This window comes from Taudactylus pleione, unplaced genomic scaffold (genome assembly GCF_031769625.1).
Source record: "Taudactylus pleione unplaced genomic scaffold, aTauple2 ptg001400l, whole genome shotgun sequence".
Classification (NCBI taxonomy): domain Eukaryota; kingdom Metazoa; phylum Chordata; class Amphibia; order Anura; family Myobatrachidae; genus Taudactylus; species Taudactylus pleione.
The window spans coordinates 361222-380194 of record NW_028285800.1 but is presented as its reverse complement, the minus strand read 5'-3'; the positions used below and the strand labels follow the sequence as shown (position 1 = coordinate 380194).

Sequence of the window (18973 nt, the reverse complement as noted above, 5' to 3'; positions counted from 1 at the left end):
GGCCACCTATATTGTGCAACACCATCATTTCACCCAAACCAATGCAGGCACTTTGGCTTTTGGTTTCCATGACTTTAGTGAGCATTCCGCTAAAGTGTTAATATTCTATTATTATGTCCTTTCTCTGATAAATACTAATTCAGTCTTAAACTGTTTTTCTGTTTTAGTTGTGTGACAACTGCTATGTATATTAGTTCCAGCAACACGTTACTAACATTTCCAGCATATAAAACATTTATAGGTCACTACTATTTGTTATAATATTCTAGGTTGCTTATTGCACTTTTTCATTATTATCTGCTTGTATTGTTTGTTGGCTACTGTTGCAATTTGTTTTAAATTTCTTGCTGTGCTCTTTAGATGCAGGGTAAATACTGGCTGCTTTTGCATGTAGCCCACAAATCATAGTTACTGACTTTCTGGCCGCCCTGTCTGGGTGGCATGTCCAAGTGGGCGACGTGACTGCACAAGTGTGTCATCTGCTGCCCAGACATTCCACTTCATTTGGGAAGTGGTTGCCACCCTCCAGGAGATTTGCCCACTCTTCTGATTAGATTTGAGTTTGGACAAGCCCCTTTCCAATCTAAATCTCTGCCCATTTTAAATCTGCTGCATCTGCAATGTAAGATTATGGTTTTTATCAAGGCGCAAAGTTTACTTGTTTGTTGCTGTGTTCCGGAGAATAAGCCCCTATAGACACACACACAGAATACAATACTTTTTTTCCCCTCTATCACAATTGTGTAAATTGCTCGGAATTGGGGGGGGGAGGATATGAAACATTACTGGACATAAAAGGAAAAATATACAAGAAGTCCACACACACAAACTTAATGCAAAAACAATTAGAAACCATTTTTTTACAACTATTTACATTATTATACACACAGGATGTGCCTTTTTTGGGGTCAGAATTATGTGGTTTTCTTAAAACCCTTCAGTATAGGATATATATTTTCGAAAGCTTCATAGATTTCTGAACGTTCTTTTGCACCTACAAGACAAAAATGAGAAGGAAAAATAGATATTTTGAGTACAATTCATACAAAATCTTATTTGCTAAAGTGGGAGTTTTTTTTGGTTGCCCATAGCAACCAATCTGATTCTACTTATAATTTATCTAGCACCTTCTAGAAGAGAAGAGCTAGAATCTGATTGGTTGCTATGGGCAACAACTCCACTGTTAAAAGCTCTCACTTTAGTAAATATACCCTTTAGAGTCCAATATTTTGCTTACTTATCAAATAGTTTTGTTGAAATGTATGTATGAACTGAGTTGCAGGAGGGGGGGGGGAGCAAAGCAGAGCTGTTAAGAGATGAAAATTAGAGAAAGACCAGTCAGCAGGATCTTACAATAATCAAGTATTCCATAGTATGTGGATAAGGGTTTTGGTGGCATCAGGGATGAGAAAGAGCCCGACTGTAGAAATGTTTCAGAAGTGGAGATGGCAAGAGTTAGATATAATTTCTGTTGGGCTGCACAGGTACCTGGTCAGATGGTCGACAGGCACCATGGACTTCATTCAGAGTCAGTCATAAGCGGCCGCTCGATCGTACGCCCAACGACCGAGAAACTGAAAAAGGAAGTAATCGCACGGTCGGTCGCAACCAAAGTGACGCCCATACATGAACAATGCACCTCCTCTAGTTAGCGAGTGATAGCAGCAAGCGATCGAGTCAATCGCTGTATGTTAATTTTCTTCTGATGGTTGCGGCCGCTTGTGTTCTGTTGATGCCCACAAAAATAAAAAACGCATAGAATAAGCCATCCCCATGAAATTTATTTATTCTTATTATTCGCTAATGCAAACGCAGCTGAATCAATTACAAGCCAATTAGCAGTGTTATAAGCTTCATCAATCGATTATTAGCTGCTTGCATTGTGTGGCTCAAAATAGAAACATCAATCCTAACATCAATAACAGTCGATAGTATCGATTGTAGTCTAGGGCTTGCGAGAACACATACCCAACCTCAAGCTGTACGATCAGCCAGGCCTCGAACCTGCTCGCAGAGTGACGTTTTACTACTTCCGGCCTTCTAGGTCGGTCGTAGCAGGTAATTTATGTACGCCCCTAAAACGCCCTCAAAACGGTGAGGAACGCCTGCGTTTTCATACCACCACTACCGTCAACACCCACAAACAGCCTTTCATGTCAATCAACTCTCGGAAGCCACTTCCTGCTCGATAAACCGTACTATAGACAGCATTTTGGATCGCAAGGTCTCGTACGCACATGCGCACAACTAACCGTACGCATGTGTGGTTTGGAAACATCGGATGCGTACAACAGACTCTGAATGAGGTCCTATATCTGAAGTTGCCGATGGTTAGGGTTAGAGGTAGAGATTACGATTAGGGATATGGGTAGAATACCCACTGGAATGCATCTGTTGAAACATCACCTCCGCAACGTCTTCTCATGTGACACCTTTAGACCGCCAGGGGTGGTTTGTTGACTGACCATATCAACATACCTGTATTGACATGGTCAATGTCGATCAATCATTCCACCCCCGCTGCACAAAAGGTAGTTCTTCACATATATGGTTAAAGGAAGACTAAAACAATCTACATTGATCATCTCCCTCTGCAACAAAGGCCACAGCAACTTGCAAGACAAAGGCCCTCATTCAGAGCCGTACGCTCTGAGCAGAGCGCACGCTCTGCATGAGGGCCGGGCTCCTTTTTCATGGAGCGTCCTCCTGGACGCTCGTATAGCTGTGGGTCACCACCCACAGGCTATACGAGCGTGCATTTTGATGGCCGCGATGGTCGTGACCATCGAAATTGCGAGCCGGAGCTTGCGGTTGAGGTTTTCAACCGCAAGCTCCGGAGTGATTTTGGCTCTATCAGAGCCAAAATCACTCCCACTGACATCACTAGTGATGTCAGTGGGCCGGCTTCTGACGGGAGGCGTTCCCGTGGGAACGCCCCCGTCAGGGAGGCACGCCCCCGGCACGCCCACCAAAGGGGGCGTGCTGTCAATCAACATTGACAGCACGCCCCCTTTGATCGGACACAACGAGCGAAGGAAAGTCCTTCGCTCGTCGTGTCTGGCGCATGCGCACGACGGAGCTCCCTCCGTCGTACGCATGCTCAGTGCAGACCATCGACCCACTTGCGAGCGTACAGCCGCTCGCGAGTGGGTCTGAATCAGGCCCAAAGATAGTACATGTCTGTTAAGTAACAGACAGACAATCACATGATCTTAAAACTTTCTACAGGAAGTCAAAGAGGTAAGTATTGGCATGAAACAATGAAAATACAATTACCTGATAAATGAGCGACTAGATCTAATAGAAGTAACAAACTTGGGAAGTAGGGAAAAAGGGGAATTTGGGGAGACAGTCATCAGACCAGGGGTCTGATTCAGACCCGCTCGCAAGTAGGTCGATGGTCCCCCTCTGCGCATGCGCCGCCTCCGGCGTGCGCACGCGGAAGACCAGTCCAGCAACGGCAGCTCAGTCGCTAAGTTTTGTAGGCCGGGGGGGGGGGGGGGTAGGCTGCACAAACGCAGGCACGCCTGGCATTTGTGGGCGGCCCTACTGTCATCCCTCGTGATGTCAGTAGTAGACTTCCTGCTCTATTAGAGCAGGGAGTCCACTCGGGCTTGCGAGAGCTGAAACCCTACCACAGGGTCTCCTCGCAAGCCCGATAATCGCGACGGGCTCCAGGCCGCTCGCAAAAGCTGTGGGTGGTCACAGCTTAGCGAGTGACCTGGTTAAATAAAAAAAATCCCCGCCCTGATTCAGACCGAGCAGCTCTGAATCAGGCCCCAGGAGTGAAAGCATCCATCCAAGAAATTTTTTTTACAGTTCTGCTTAAGATGAAAGTGGACATCTATCCATCTATGGGCCATATTCAATATGGGGCGAAAAGTCAGATGTCGGACTTTTCGCCCTCATTGCCGTTTTCTGCAGGGATAAAGTATGGGGCGCGTGCCCGCTTATCCCCGCATTCAATTAGGATCCGGCAAAAATGGGACCCAGCGGAAAGGTAAGTAGCAAAAAGTCCTGTCACTTTTCAGGAAATTATCCTGGCACCCCCCTAAAGATGTCCTGACATGGGGGATCACTAGGGGTACCCCAGTTTTTGCCTGCTGGAGATAATCAGGGTTTTTAAATAGCCGTGGCAGGTGCATAAATGTGCCTGTGAAGAATAAACATTTATCTTTTTTTGGAGGCGGGGGAATAACTATGGCCATCAAATTTGGGGGTACATGAAAGGGTGCAAGCATATTTTTAAGTCCCTAAAATGATTTTTTTTTTTAAAGTCTTCAAAAATGCATCTGCCGCTACCAGCCGCATTCTAGAAAACACCTGCCGCATACTTGGGAACCCCCCTGGGATCGATTTAGCTAGTTTAGAAGTTTGTCCCCCAATATTTTTTTTTTCTCCAAAAATTCAAGTACAATATTTTGGTGTGTCCTAAGGAACTTTAAAAAAAAAAAAAAAAAATTTAAAACACAGATTGCTTTAAGGGGACATTACAAAGGCTGCAGGCTATTTTTTTTTTTTTTAAGCCTGAACCCCAATTCTGCACTTTTTTTCACCATGTATTACATGGTGACAACTTATCTCGTTTTTTAACAAAGACTTTTCACACCGGCGATGTGTCTTTAAAATTGAATATGAAGATAATTGAAACAGGCGAAAATGACGTAATCTGCAATAAATTATCGCTGATAACTGACTTTTCGCCCCATATTGAATATGGCCCTATATGGTGGAACCAGACTGTTCGGAAAGGAGAGAGGGGGAAGATGTACTAAACTCTGGAAAGTGATAAACTACCAACCAATCAGCTCCTGCCATTTTTCAAACACAGCCTGTAACATGAAAGTTAGTAGGTGAGAGGGTATTGAATCGGGAAGCCGGCTGCCTTAATACCGGAAGTCGGCTTCCCGACTGTCATATCCCGGCGAGGGTGAAATGCCGGGCGCCTAGATGTAGACACCTGACATTTCCTCAACACCGGGTGCCGCAAACGGACAGCTGGGGGGGGGGGGGGGAAGGGTTAGGTTTAGGGCACCCGGGGGGGACTTAGGGATAGGCTTGGGGCAGGGTTAGGCACCCCCGGGGGGTACTTAGGGTTAGGCAGTGGGGAAGGGAGGTTAGGGTTAGGCACCCCTAAGGAGGGTTGGGGGGTTAGGTTAGTCAGTACTTACCTATCGACGATCGGGATTTCCAGCGCTGTCAGGCTTCTGCTGCCGGGAACTCTGCTTTGGCCGGCCAGGCGCTGCCGGGAATTGAAGCGCCGGCCATGCGGCTGGCGGTATTTCATACCGATTTCGGTGAGAGGATGGCAGTTTATCACCGTATAATTTATCACTTTCTAGAGCTTAGTACATCTCCAGAGTGAGTTGAAAGATTTGTTTAGCCAAGGATTCCAAGTAACAATGAGTGATTTCTCGGTGTCTTGTAAATTGCTTGCCACATACACTGTGCCATTGAAGGACCTGATCAGAGTGCTGGAGGGTCAGAAGCAATTAAATAGTAGCTGAGCAAATTAGTTTATTTGGGAGATTTTATGCTCTGCAGTCAGAGATGCTGTTCTGTATACCATTTGTGGCCATTCTCACTCCTCAAGGACATCCTAACAGTTCATGTTTTTCTCCATAGGAAAATCTAGTCTGTGTTTCAGCAATTAATTTGGTCTCCTCCCCCTTTATTTTTCTGTCTCCTCCCATATTCCTCCACTACAAATACAATAAAAAAATGTAATCAAAGAACCTTTACTGAAAAAAAAATAAAAAAAATAATTCTCCTTGTACCAAGCCACGACACTTCCTTCTCCCGCTACCCAGGCCCTAACCTTTTATAGCCTCAAGAAGATGGCGGCCATGGGTGGACTTTCCTAAAAGTGTTGCAATGCAGGAGAACCTATGCGGTCTACATAATCAGAGTTACTTTTATGGCAAGTCCTTGATGAATTGACCGAATGTGTTAGGAAACCATATGATTATATGTTTATCTTCACGTGGTAGATGGGCTCACATGTTTTGGCAAATATGCACTAAGAACCTCCATTATACACCTTGTTAATTGCAGAGTTTCGTATATCTGTTTTGACTCAGTGTGCCTTGAGGATTGAGGTTGGGAATCGTTGCACTAAGAACACAAACAGTCCAGGATTTGAGTATGTCCGTGCTTGCGCACAAACAACTAAATCAAAATAATTGAGGTGTTCAGTCACCTATGCTCAAGTATAGCGATCCTTAAAACCTGGACCATTAGGTGTGCCTTGAGGACAGAGGTTGGGAAACACTGGCTTATGGCGTGTGCAGATTCACTAAAGGGGGTTAAAACCACCAGACAGGCAAGTACTACAATAACTACTCATAGGTTTGATTAGAAATACATAATAGGTTCAATGAGAGATGCTACAATAAAGACACAAAATTATATATGGCATATATATGGCTCCCAGTATGTATTTGAAAAATCGAAACACCAATGATAGAAACAATAAAAAAAGAGAAAAACAGACAGGATTTGGGTGATCGTTTGAACTGGTTACCAGATAAACAGATGGGTTTTTTTTAAAATGTGGAAGAGAGAAATGCATGACATGCAAGAATGCGGGACATAGAGAGACAATTTTTCAATCTAAAACCTTATCAGAATCATTTCATATAGAATCTTTTCTCAACTGTAATTCCAATGATGTTATTTATATAACTGAATGTGGTTGCGACCTCCAATATGTGGGGCGCACCACACGTACACTTGATGTTCGATTTTTAAAACACCGAAGGAATATCCTCAAGAAAAATCTTACACAGTCTGTCTAGACATGTTTCAGTCTGTGTGGAGGGTGATATTAGTAGAATTAAGGTAAAAGCAATTGAACAGATTAAAAGTACAGAGAGAGGAGGGAATAGGTTTAATATATTATGTAAAAGAGGCATATTGGATCTTCAGGCTGAAAACTCTGGATCCATATGGCCTCAATGAGACTATTGAATTGAATATTTAATACTTTAGTTATATAAAGGGTTCTGTAAAGTATCTATAGGACCTAATATTCCATCTGGCATTAGCCATTAGTTGGACCATAGAAATTAACATGATATGTTATAGTCCCTCTATATAGCTAGTTGTACACATTTTTTTTATACTATCATTGGTGGTCGATTATGTATTCTTTTCTGGGTATAGGGAATTTCATCTCTTCCCTATTTTCGATAGTTAAATTGGACAATAAATCTCAATGACATTATCTATATACATCATATATATTAGGAGATCATACATACATATATACAGTACAAAAATGTAGTTAGAGGAAAAAGGAAACTAGTGAATCTCTATAAGAAACCATACTAGTATATTCATGGTCCGATATTTACATATATACCTTAATGGGATGTTTATTAGTAGACCCACATTGAGAGATCCTGAGCTTGAAATTATGTAGAAAAAACATATATATGTTTTTTCTACATAATTTCAAGCTCAGGATCTCTCAATGTGGGTCTACTAATAAACATCCCATTAAGGTATATATGTAAATATCGGACCATGAATATACTAGTATGGTTTCTTATAGAGATTCACTAGTTTCCTTTTTCCTCTAACTACATTTTTGTACAGTAGGTATATATATATATATATATATATATATATATATTTATTACACACACACATACATATATACACACACACACACACACATTATATTTATATGTTTATATATTAGAATTGTACCATATTGGTGTTTTTTAATTGAACCTAGTTGTTAGGTATTTACTTTAGTTGTACAAACAGTTTCCTTAGTTACCGCAATGTGGATCATTTTGCCTCATTATATACAGTATGTACTGATTATTTATGTAGGCACCTCAGAATAAGACTAGATTGATAAATATAAATGTATAGACTATACTGCTTTTGTTTCACCATGATATGTGCGCTCCAGATATCCACTCCATTGGAAAGCACGAATACAATGCCAATGGTTAATTTCCTAATTCGGATCGAAAGTCAACCAATCCGTTTACATCAGGAGGGGTATAACAGTGCCAATCGGTAGAGAACCATCCTCTGATGAAACCGCCATGTCAAAGGGCGGAGAAACACGTCAGGTGGCCTGTGGAACGCAGGTAGAGCGCATACCGGAAGCCCGATACCGGAAGTAGCAGAGCGCGAGTCGGCGAACTTGTCCCAGCTAAGCACAACACTGTTAGCGGCGAGTAGTGCCGTGATTCAGAAGTGAAGGTCCCTTTGCCCGAGGTCATCAGCACCTACGGACCGCGTGGTGCACGCAGCAGACACATGACATTAAGTGTCCAACACAAAATCAATATCCAGCCAGTACTACAAAGTTTCCTCCCCCTGGACTTGGGGTAGAGGTCAGGACTCTACTCCATCCAACAAATGAATGGACGGGTGGTAATGTACCAAACACAATACTAATACCAAATTCAGCAGCAGAATCTGCATATTACAAACGGATTTATTTTTATGCTAATAACTGTGACTAAGTTTCATTTTCCTGCATACTAATTGGCTGTGATTGAATACTCCTACTAACAGTTTCTACTCTATGCTTGCTGGCTATAATACACTATCTACAACTGACCGTGATTGGATAGCTTTGCGAACAGCTTTAATACATAATCGCTGGCCATGATCAACTTGCATTTTTATATATTTTTCGCTTTGCTACCTATTGATGCATATTGTTTCACATTAGATTGTGTTCTCTCTCTCCCTCTCTTTTTTAAATGATTTGCGCCGGATCGGTGCTAACATTGAGCCTTATTATTGCACCTGTTGTTTACTTGATTGATAGAATACTTATTTGTATTGTAATATGTGCAATACAAATTATACTATTTCTTAAACCAGCAGCCATTTATTAGTGCTTCCATTATTTTTCTAGTTATTAAAAAACAGGTTTGGAAGTATGGTGCACTATACAGTCCAATCATTCTTTAATGTATATTCACTGTTTGTCACATTAATGATAAACACTCCTTATTTTTTTTAAATCACTGCAAATAAGATTTAATACAAATTTGAAGTAAAGCCTAACTGTCAAAAAATAAAAAAAACTTAAATAGTGGATAAAAGGAAGAAAAATAAAGGAGTAATTTAAAAGACTATTTGCTGTTTTGGAATGCAGTCAGTATCCCGGCTCCAGAATCCCAACAGCTGCAATCCTGACGGCGAGTATTTGGGTTAGGCACTAGGGAGAGGGTTAGGGTTAGGCTGCAGGAAAAATTGGGTTAGGGTTAGAATATTTACCTGCATGCGTCGGGATTTACACCATCAGGATTCTGACCGCCGGTATCATCAGCGCCAGGATCACCTACCCAACCCGCCTGTTTCTTATTTCTATATTGTTATGAGAAATATTATGAGGTACATGTGACTAGTGACACATCAATTGTTAAAAAAAAAAAAAGTGTAATATGATTTAGTTGCCTCACTTGGATCTCATATACTAGTGCACAATATAAAAAGAAAACCCTGTAGGATCAATTGTGAGGAAATGGAAGCTGCATCATATTGCCCAGGCACTGTCTAGATAAGTCTGTCCCTCAAAACTCAGCCTCAGAGCGAGGAGAAGACTTTTGATGGAGTTTGAACATTTACTTTAATAGATTACTAGTTCACAAGAAAATACTGTGTCTGGAACAATCTGTGCAAGCGTCATTTGTAATGCAGACAAATCTGCTAACCCCATTTTTATACACCCAAGTTGCATGGGTACGTGTCAGATTAATAAGGAACACATTGCATTCTGGTTAGAAGAGGACCACAAACAAACTGAATTATCCAATCAAATAATCAGGTAAGATTCTATGTGGCCCACAGCGGTGGCAAAGTTGAGCAAATAGGATCCAGAATAACCAAATCTCACAAAATAAAAATAAAAAATATATACATTTTTTATCTCAAGCTGGGTCAGCTAGCAAAATATTGATTTTTTTTTTTTATTACATAATGTCACATATTTACTGGTTTTCATTGCTAAAATGTAGAAACATGGAACCAGGGGCGTTTTAAGAGAGAAGGGGGCCAGTGTGCAGCATCCTTTTGGGCCCCCTCCTCTGTCAGTGCACTGAGCGCAGTAGATTCTGGCTTCAGAATCTATTGCACATGCGTAGGTCTTCGGGAAAATGGCGATCATTTTCTGAGACCAGAGCGAAGGACACTAGATAAAATTACAAGCCAGTGTGAACAAGGAGAGTGCACAGAGAGCAGCACATGGTGAAAACATGTTTTACAAAGACCCAGTAGCGGATTTACCGGGGCACACACTATTACACTGCCTGAGCCTGGCCCTGAGGATCGCTACAAATAGGGGGGGTGCACACATTATCACATTGTCCGAGCTTGGCCCTGAGGATTGCTACAAATGGGGGGGGGGGGGGGGGTGGCACACATCATCACCTTGTCAAACCTGACCCTGAGGATTGCTACAAATGGGGGGGCACACAATATCACAAATTAAAATATAGTGCTATGAATATTTTGAGGAGGGGGGCCCCAAATTGCTGTCCTGCTTAGGGCCCCATGAGGTCTAAATGCACCTCTGCAAAGACCGGATGAGGTAGCACTTTGAGTACACACTCCTCCACTGACAACAATTACAATTTTAGCCAGTGCCTACAGAACAAGTAGTTAGATGCAGAGATCTTAATTAGAACATTGGGGTCCCAGTTAGACTGATACTTTCTGGAGGAGTTGGAGGTTGGGGATCATGGTTCTTTAAAGGTAGAAAACCGTTCACATCACGGCAACGAACAGATAAGTATTATTACCTCCATCATTTTTAGGGGTTGGGCCAAGTGTCAATAGCACACACGCAAATTACCTCTACCACAGCAAAGCGGATTAGTGCAACTGCCTTTCCACAACTCCATATGCGACTGGTATTCTCCTTTGACATTTTAATGGCTTTAGAAATCTGTGCTACTAATGAACACATCCGTATAAATACTTTTTTGAAAGCTCTAAGACAGCGATGAATGTGCTGAATATACATACTTATCCGTTAATACAACCTTTCCAGACACAAATATGAGCAGCACAATCCTTGGTTTCACCATCCTGTAAATAAGGCCTGGAAACAATTCAGGTTCATAACTGTAAGCACACAATAAAAGCATGTAAAAGTTGAAAATACTAAGTACTATAGAACATAAAAAGAAAAAACATTTTAAATGTGTGTTTTAGTGAGAAACAAGATAATCATGGAAATTGCCACCACTTGCTTTAGTCGGCGGCAGACTTTTTTCATTACCAGCTGGTCTGTGCCATCCGGTCTTTAACGCAGTTGGTACCATGGCACCAATACGTAGCGTAACGAGGTGTAGACTGGGGGTGTAATATGAAATGTCGACATGGGGCCGGATTCAATTAGTAGCGAAAAGTGCAGTTTGGAGAAAAGTTTCAGTGGATTTGGACTTTCCACCTGTTTTCAAAGTATCTCCATATTCAATTCCAGGATGATTTCGCCTAATAGGCGGAAAAGTATCTCCTATGAACAGCAGGTGAAAAAAAGTGCAAAATCGCTATATTCTGGTGCAAACGTGGGGAAATGACTCAGAACCCTTGGGACAGCCCCCCAAAAGACAAACCAAAAACTTAAAAAAATAAAAATAAATAACCTCAGAACACCCCAAAAGTGTACTTTTGTTTTGGGGGCGAAAAAGTAAAAAGTGGGGGGACAAACATAAGAACTAGCAAAATAGACTTCTTGAAGTGCTGTAAGGAGGGGCCAAGTGTTTTTAAAATTGCAGGTGTATCTATGCAGGTGGTTTTTCAAAAATTCACCTTGCAGACATAAAAATATGCTAGCACCCATTTTCAAGTACCCCAAATTTGACTGGACTACTTATTTTCACAAAAAATACTGCTTTATGCCATTCTTCACCACTTTTGTAAAGATGCTAATAAGAAGCAATTTAAACTACTTAAGTACCCCAAACACTTTTATTAGGGATATTAGTACACATCTACATTGATTCCCTATGTTAGTGCATCTTTTTTTGGGGTACAGACTGATTTCCCCACTTCTGACAGTACTTTTCGCCTGTTCCGCATTCACCGCTTTCCGTTTTCACCTGTTTAGGAATTGAATATGGAGAAGAGCGGGGACGAGTGCCTACAGTTTCCGCCCCTGAAACAAGCGAAGGAGGCAGAAAGACGGACAGGCAAAACGTTTCCGACTGTTCGCCTCTAATTGAATATGGGCCATGGCCTAAATGTCAACACTGACATAATGTTGACATTTTCAACCTAACCCCAATTGTAGCCTACTGTAATTTCATGCGCAGACATCTAAATGTCAGCAGACTGTTGACATTAAGGTGTCAACTTTCTGATTAAATCTCGTAGACTGCACAATGCAGACCATATGCATCACAAATGGCCTGAGCAGTGTATATCTTCACAGTTTGATACACCCACATTTGTCCCGGTTACAATCATCCACATGCACCATTATGGTCATGCTCCCTGTCAGAACGTGAAAGGAAGTATATTACATCTTTCCAGTCTTCTTGTTGGAATAATGTGTCTGATACTTTTCTACCTTAAAGCCACTGACTAAATAGTATTCAGCCTGCCCACATTAAAAAGAGAATACAGCATAGCTGGTAAATGTGGCCAAGTTTATGATCATATTGATCTCCTGGCCCAAAGGCTGAACATCCAGACAAGTATGGCATGGGCCATCAACAGCTTAATAACAAAAACACCATGAACGAGTTACCTATATAGTGCCATCGTATTCTGTTGCACTTTACAATTTAAGCTTAACTGGACATTGGACAGAGAGCTGGTCATCCCACACCAATGCTACCATCTTGAAGAGGATGCCCATGTTAGGACAGTCCCTCCCCTTTACCAACTGCTCTTCCTGGACATTAATATTCCATGCCCCTCCCCTGGAGTCTCGACAGCTACAGTGTACTCCAAGACACTTACCAGCAGTGTTGGATACGAGCTTCCAATAGGTGTGCAGAGTTGTGCGAGTGCAGCACCCCATTACACAGTCCCTAGAACTTGTCCAATCACGTTTTGCGCTCCCAGCTCAGAGGGTTTAGTTACCCCCTTCCATCCCTGACATATATTGTCACAGACAGCAAGCAGCCAAGCAGAATACAAAATTTGGTTCCACTCTCCTGGAGCAAAGTAACAAATCACTTTTCAGGAAGCGGGGTGGTGGCACCTACTAGAGGGGACGATGCAAGGCAAAACCCTTACCAGATGTAGCACAATCGCAGGGGCAGCAAAAGCTATGTTCTTACCTCTTGGCATTTGAATGCCAGTTCCCTTTTCACAGGCAAGAGGTTTAGTTCAACTTTAAACCTCAAGGTTTTTATTTCATTTCCAACTGGATTACTACTTATTAGCAAATAGTGTTGAAAGTCCTAATAGACACTTCTAAAATAAAATCATATTTAAAATTGACTGGCTTATGATAAAAAAAAAAAAAAGTTACAACTATTATCTATTGAAGGGTATTTTACCTACTAAACTGTTGATGAGTAAGGACCAAGCCTTCAAGTCGTATTGGGAATTTCACATCACAGCTTGCCACCATGTTTTGAATTTTAAAGTGAAGGAATTTTGCTGGAAAGCCCAGCTTCTGTACAACACGGGCGTACTTCCTCGCTGCCAGCCGGGACTGCTCCTCACTGTAATACAATGACAACAAAAAAAAAAAAACCTCTAAAGAATACAACAAGAGCAAACCAGTGACAGGTTATATACAATGCAAGTGTTATTGCGGATTAACCAATCATCTCATTTATGCTGGCCATACTCTGCAACATCAAACTCAGTCAGACTGACTTTGCCATACACTGTCAGCAGTGGCGCAACTAGGGTACTTAGAGCCCAGGGCAAGGTGAACAATGGAGGCCCCCCCACACACACACACACACACACACACACACACACACTATGTGCACATGCCAAAAAGTGGGCATGTTCACATGTCACAAGGGGTGTGGCCACTGAAAAAAATGGGGCGTGTAATGACACCCTCCCTTCCTTTCTCGTCACTCTGGGAACATTCCTTATGCACCTTAATGCCCCCAGTAGTAGTGCCCCTTATGCAATGTCCCAAGTAGCAGTGCCCCATGTAGTAGTGCAACCTTATACAGTGCCCCCAGAAATGCACCCATTATACAGTCCCCCCCTATGCAGTGCCCCTAGTAGTGGTCCCCCTTTTGCAGGCTCCCAGTAGTGCCCCTTATACAGTACCCCCAATATGCAGTGCCCCCAGTAGTGGTCCCCCTTACAGTTCCCCCAGTAGTGATCCCCCTTACAGTTCCCCTGGCCAGAAGTGCCCATTACATAACACACAGACATACAAAATACACTTACCTGAATCCCTGCTCCTGCCCCGCCTGCCGTTGTCCGCTTGGTACTATGGGAGAGAAGTCAGGATGCCTCTGGTTCTCCTCGACATATACCGCGCCCCTGGACACAGAGGAAGGGAAAAGGGGAAAAAGGGGGAAAGGGGAAAAAGGGGGAAAGGGGAAAAGGAAAAGACTGTACACCAGAAACACTCATACAAGATGAGGGAATCCGTGACAAAGAAAAATTACCCAGTGCAGCCAGGTGCGTCAGGGTGTGTGCCCTGTGGACCCTATGGACCTCAAAGAAAATTACCAATGGTAAATCTACCATAATTCTTATTTTCTTATTCAGGTTCCAAAAGGGATCCACAGGGATACCATGGGAAATTCCTAAAAGCAGTTCCCCTAAGGATGGGGGACACTCCTGAGCAGAAAGGAGAACTCGTCGTCCAAAGGAAGCATCCTGAGAGGCAAACGTATCAAAGACGTAGAACCTGAGAAGACAAAGTGGATGCCTTGCACAATTGCTCAACAGAGGCACCACGACTAAACGCCCATGATGGCCCTACAGACAGAGTAGAATGTGTGGTCACAGTGTTTGGAACAGGCAGATCAGCCTGTAATACGTATGTAATAGTCATACGTAACCATCTAGCCAGTTTGTTAGCTGGCCATCCTCATTTGTGAAAACCATATAACAATAAAAAAAAAAAAAAAAAAAGGAGGGGAAGAAGAAAGGAGTATCCGATCGTCTAAAAGAGTTTGTACGCTCCACATAGATATGGAGAGCACGAACTTCATCCAGGGAGGCTTCACCTACAGAAAGATCTGAAGCCTGAAAAGCAGGAACCACAATTTCTTCATTCATATGAAAACGGGACACTACCTTAGGAAGGTAATCCTCCCTTGTACAAAGAACAGCTCTATCCTGGTGAAAAATAAAAAATGGTGAGTGACAAGAGAGCGCTACCAAGTCACAGACTCTGCGTGCAGAAGAAAGTGTCTTAGATGTCAACCATTTCAAGTCTACAGAGTCCAGAGGTTCAAATGGGGAGCTTGTAGCACCTTGTGAATGAAAGACAAATCCCATGGTGCTACTACCGGTGGGACAAATGGAGGCTGATCTCAGAGAGCCCCCCCGACAAAAAATTCCAATATCTGGTAAAGAAGCAATCTTACTCTGGAACCAGACTGACAATGCAGAAACCTGCACTCACCAAAGTGGCCGGACGAAGACAAAGATCTAATCCAGCTTGGGAAAAAAAGCCAGTACCCGGGGAACCCTAAACACCTTAGGGTCATATTTTCTGTGGGAACACAATATTGACTAAAAGAATGTCAAACTCTGAAATAGATGCGGGCATCATTTGAATCATAGAGCTGGAGAAACCCTTGGCTCTTAAGATGAAAGACTCAAGAGCCATGCCATCAAAGACAGGCGAGGCTAGTCCGAATGCAGGCAGGGACCCTGCGCTAACAGATCCGGCCACAGAGGAAGAGGATACGACTGTCTATGGATAGATTCTGTATGTCGGTGAACCAATTACGTCTGGGCCAAACAGGAGCTACTAGTATTACTGTTCCGCCTTCCTGCTTGAATTTCCTGAGGACCCTTGGGAGGAGGAAAATCGGAGGAAAGAGATACGCCAGGTTGAAGTCCCATCTTACTGCCAGTGTGTCCATGAAGACTGCTGATGGGTCTCTGGACCTGGGGAACTTATGGTTGTGACGTGATGCCATGAGGTCTATGGGAGGTATTCAATAAGGCAGCAAAAGTCGGAATCGGCGATAATTTAATCGCCGATGACCTCATTTTCACCTATTTCAATTATCCCCATATTAAATTTTCAAAGACTTTTCGCAGGTTGGAAAAAAAAACAAAAAAAACACGGGGATAACTTTTCACCACTGAAACAGGTGGCAAAAAAAAGTGCAGAACTGGGGTTTAGGGGTGCAGGCTTTAAAAAAAAAAAAAAAAATAGCCTGCACCCCTGGGAATGTCATTTGAAAATAAACGGTCAAAGTGAAAAATATAAAATAAAAAATATCAGTACACCCCAAAAAATTTACTTTAATTTAAAAAAAAAAAAAAAAAGAAAAAAAAATTAGGGAACACACTTCTAAAATAGCCAAATTAAATTCAGAGGGGTCCCCAAGTATGCGGCAGGTGTTTTCTTCATTGCGCAGAGGAGTGGCAGGTGCATTTTTTTGCAGAATTTTGAAAATTAACTTTAGGGACTTAAAAATATGCTTACCCCCATTTTCATGTACCTCAAAATTTTATAGGAATAACTAATTTTTTACCAAAAAAAAAAATTAAGTGCTATTCTTCATCACTTCTTCATAAACGCAAAACAAACACCTGCCGCGGCTATTTAAAAACCCCAATTACCTTCAGCAGGGAAAAACGGAGGTACCCACAGTGATCCCCCATGTCAGAACATCATTAGGGTGGTCCCAGGATGAATTCCCAAAAATTCCACTATTTTTCCTGATACCTTTCCGCAGGCTCCCGTTTTCGCCGGTTCCAAACTGAATATGGGGATAAAGCGGGCAGAAGGTCGTCCAGATATGGTAGTATTCTGATTCCCTGACGCCTGAGATAGGCAGTCATAACTGCCATTATTTTGGTAAAGACTCGAGGGGCAGTAGATAGACCAAAGTGCTGCCCCTGAAACTGGTAATGTTGTTGAAGGACAGCAAGCCGTAGAAATTGCTGGGATGGCGTAATAGGCACATGCAGAATGCGTGTGGCACATGCACACGCATACTGAATGTCCAGGGAAACCCTAAAATCCCCAGACTCAATTGCCAAAATAATTGACCGAAGAGTTTCCATATGGAACTTGGTACGCGGATAAATTTGTTGAGGGTTTTCAGATTTAGAATAGGGCGATGAGCCCCATTCGGTTTCTGAACCAAAAATAGATTGGAATAACTAACCCTTCCTTGTTGCAACACAGGAACCAGTATTATTACCCCTGCCTGCAGCAGGGAGTAAATGACTTACTGAAGGGCCAAGGCCTTGACCGCATCTGATGGAGGATTTGTGCAAAAAAAACTTCTGGGGAGGATGCCTCCGGAAAGTGAAGGCATACCCCTGAGAGACCACTTCTCGGACCCAGGCATTTGTTGTTGTTTGATGCCAGTCCTCCGCAAACTGAAATAGTCGGACCCCACCCTGGGATCCCACAGGAGAAGGCCCACCCCATCAGGCCGAGGGTTTGTGGTCCGGTTTAGATGCTGGACGTTTGGCCGGCCCAGACCTCTTAATTCGTTGCCTGGTTGTCCTGCAAAAACTAGACTTCCTGGAAAACTACTGTTCCTTTGCTTGTCCCCGAGGACGAAAGGACTGGAAAAAAAAAAAAACTGCCTAGACTTTGATGTAGCCGTAGATAGCAGATCTGAAGATTTTGAAGCTGCCAGAGTAGCTATTATCTTATCCAACTCTGCTCCAAAAAGTATACTTCCATAGAAAGCTAAGGATTCCAGAGCCTTCTATGTATCAGCTTTCCAGGACCTTAACCAAAAAGGACCCTACGAGCCACCACTGAGGCTGCAGATGCGAGACTCTTAGCTTTTAAAGCATCTATTGCAGCTCCTCCCAAATAGGAGGCTGCTTCCCGTATGTGGGAGATGTTAGCTGTTTTCTGGTAGCATCTGGTAGAGAATCCTCCAATGCTCTTCAACCACTTTGGCTACCCGAGTACCAGCTCCTGATGATGGAAATATCACATTCAGACATTTCGCTTTTCCCCATCTGTAGGATCTTTGGCCCGGATTCAGAGCCAGACGCTCTGACAGAGCGTTCGCACTGAATCAGGGCCGGTCTTTTTTTTTTTTTTTTTAGAACTGCCTCCTGGCCGCTCGCATAGCTGTGGGTGACCACATTCAGAAGCTGGGAAAGGATACAATGATGCTTATCTTTAAAGGGACATAAAACAGTTTATCCTGGTTACCCCATGCCTCTTCCATAAGTTCATTGAGCTGCTCGGATTTAGGAAACTCAGCTTTTACCACCTTCCGGTGTTTAAACACTGGAGTCTACTTACTAGGAGATGCTTCATCATCCTGTATACCTAGGATTGATTTAACCACCCTCACCAAAGATGAAACATCCACTGTAGAAGGATAGTCCTCCTCTCCCGAGGTAGACCCTGAAGAAGAACCCTGCGCATAATTTGATTCCTCCGATGATGCGTCCAAATCCATATGCTGAACAGACCAATAAAAATATAACTTCTGTGTAGGCGGCTTAGTGACTACCAGTTGCTTGCAACAGCTGACTGCACCATACTCTGACTTGAGTCGACATGAGCATCCATCCAGGAAGGATGTATAGGAGGTGCAAACAGAGCATGCTGTGGGTACCCCATACAAGGAGGCAGTGTGGGAGTAGCCATACGATCCACAATCTGCTTCATTACCTGAGACAAGGAGGACACCCACAATGGCTCCTGTATAGGAACTGGTATACTGGGTGAGGTGGCTCTTTATAACAGACAGCACACAAACCATCCTTTATAAAGTCCTGAGAGGACAAGCCCACCAAACAGGATTTACATGAAACCAGCACAGGGGCCTCCCCCTCCTGATTCACTTTACTTTTTGCCGTATCAACTATAAAAAAGGTAATAATGCAA

General features: G+C 42.9%; 1 protein-coding gene across 1 annotated transcript in view; it reads right to left on the bottom strand.

Annotated features, from left to right (window-relative positions):
• Nucleotides 1–281: 281 nt before the first annotated feature.
• Nucleotides 282–18973, bottom strand: part of LOC148442742 (TATA box-binding protein-like 2) — a 57666-nt gene continuing 38974 nt past the window's right edge. The window contains exons 5-7 of the mRNA XM_088463543.1: nt 13494–13661; nt 11011–11103; nt 282–996 (exon numbers count right to left, since the gene is read on the bottom strand). Of these exons, the coding sequence (XP_088319669.1) occupies nt 915–996; nt 11011–11103; nt 13494–13661 (343 nt within the window). The 3' untranslated portion in view covers nt 282–914. The remainder of the gene's footprint in view (nt 997–11010; nt 11104–13493; nt 13662–18973) is intronic.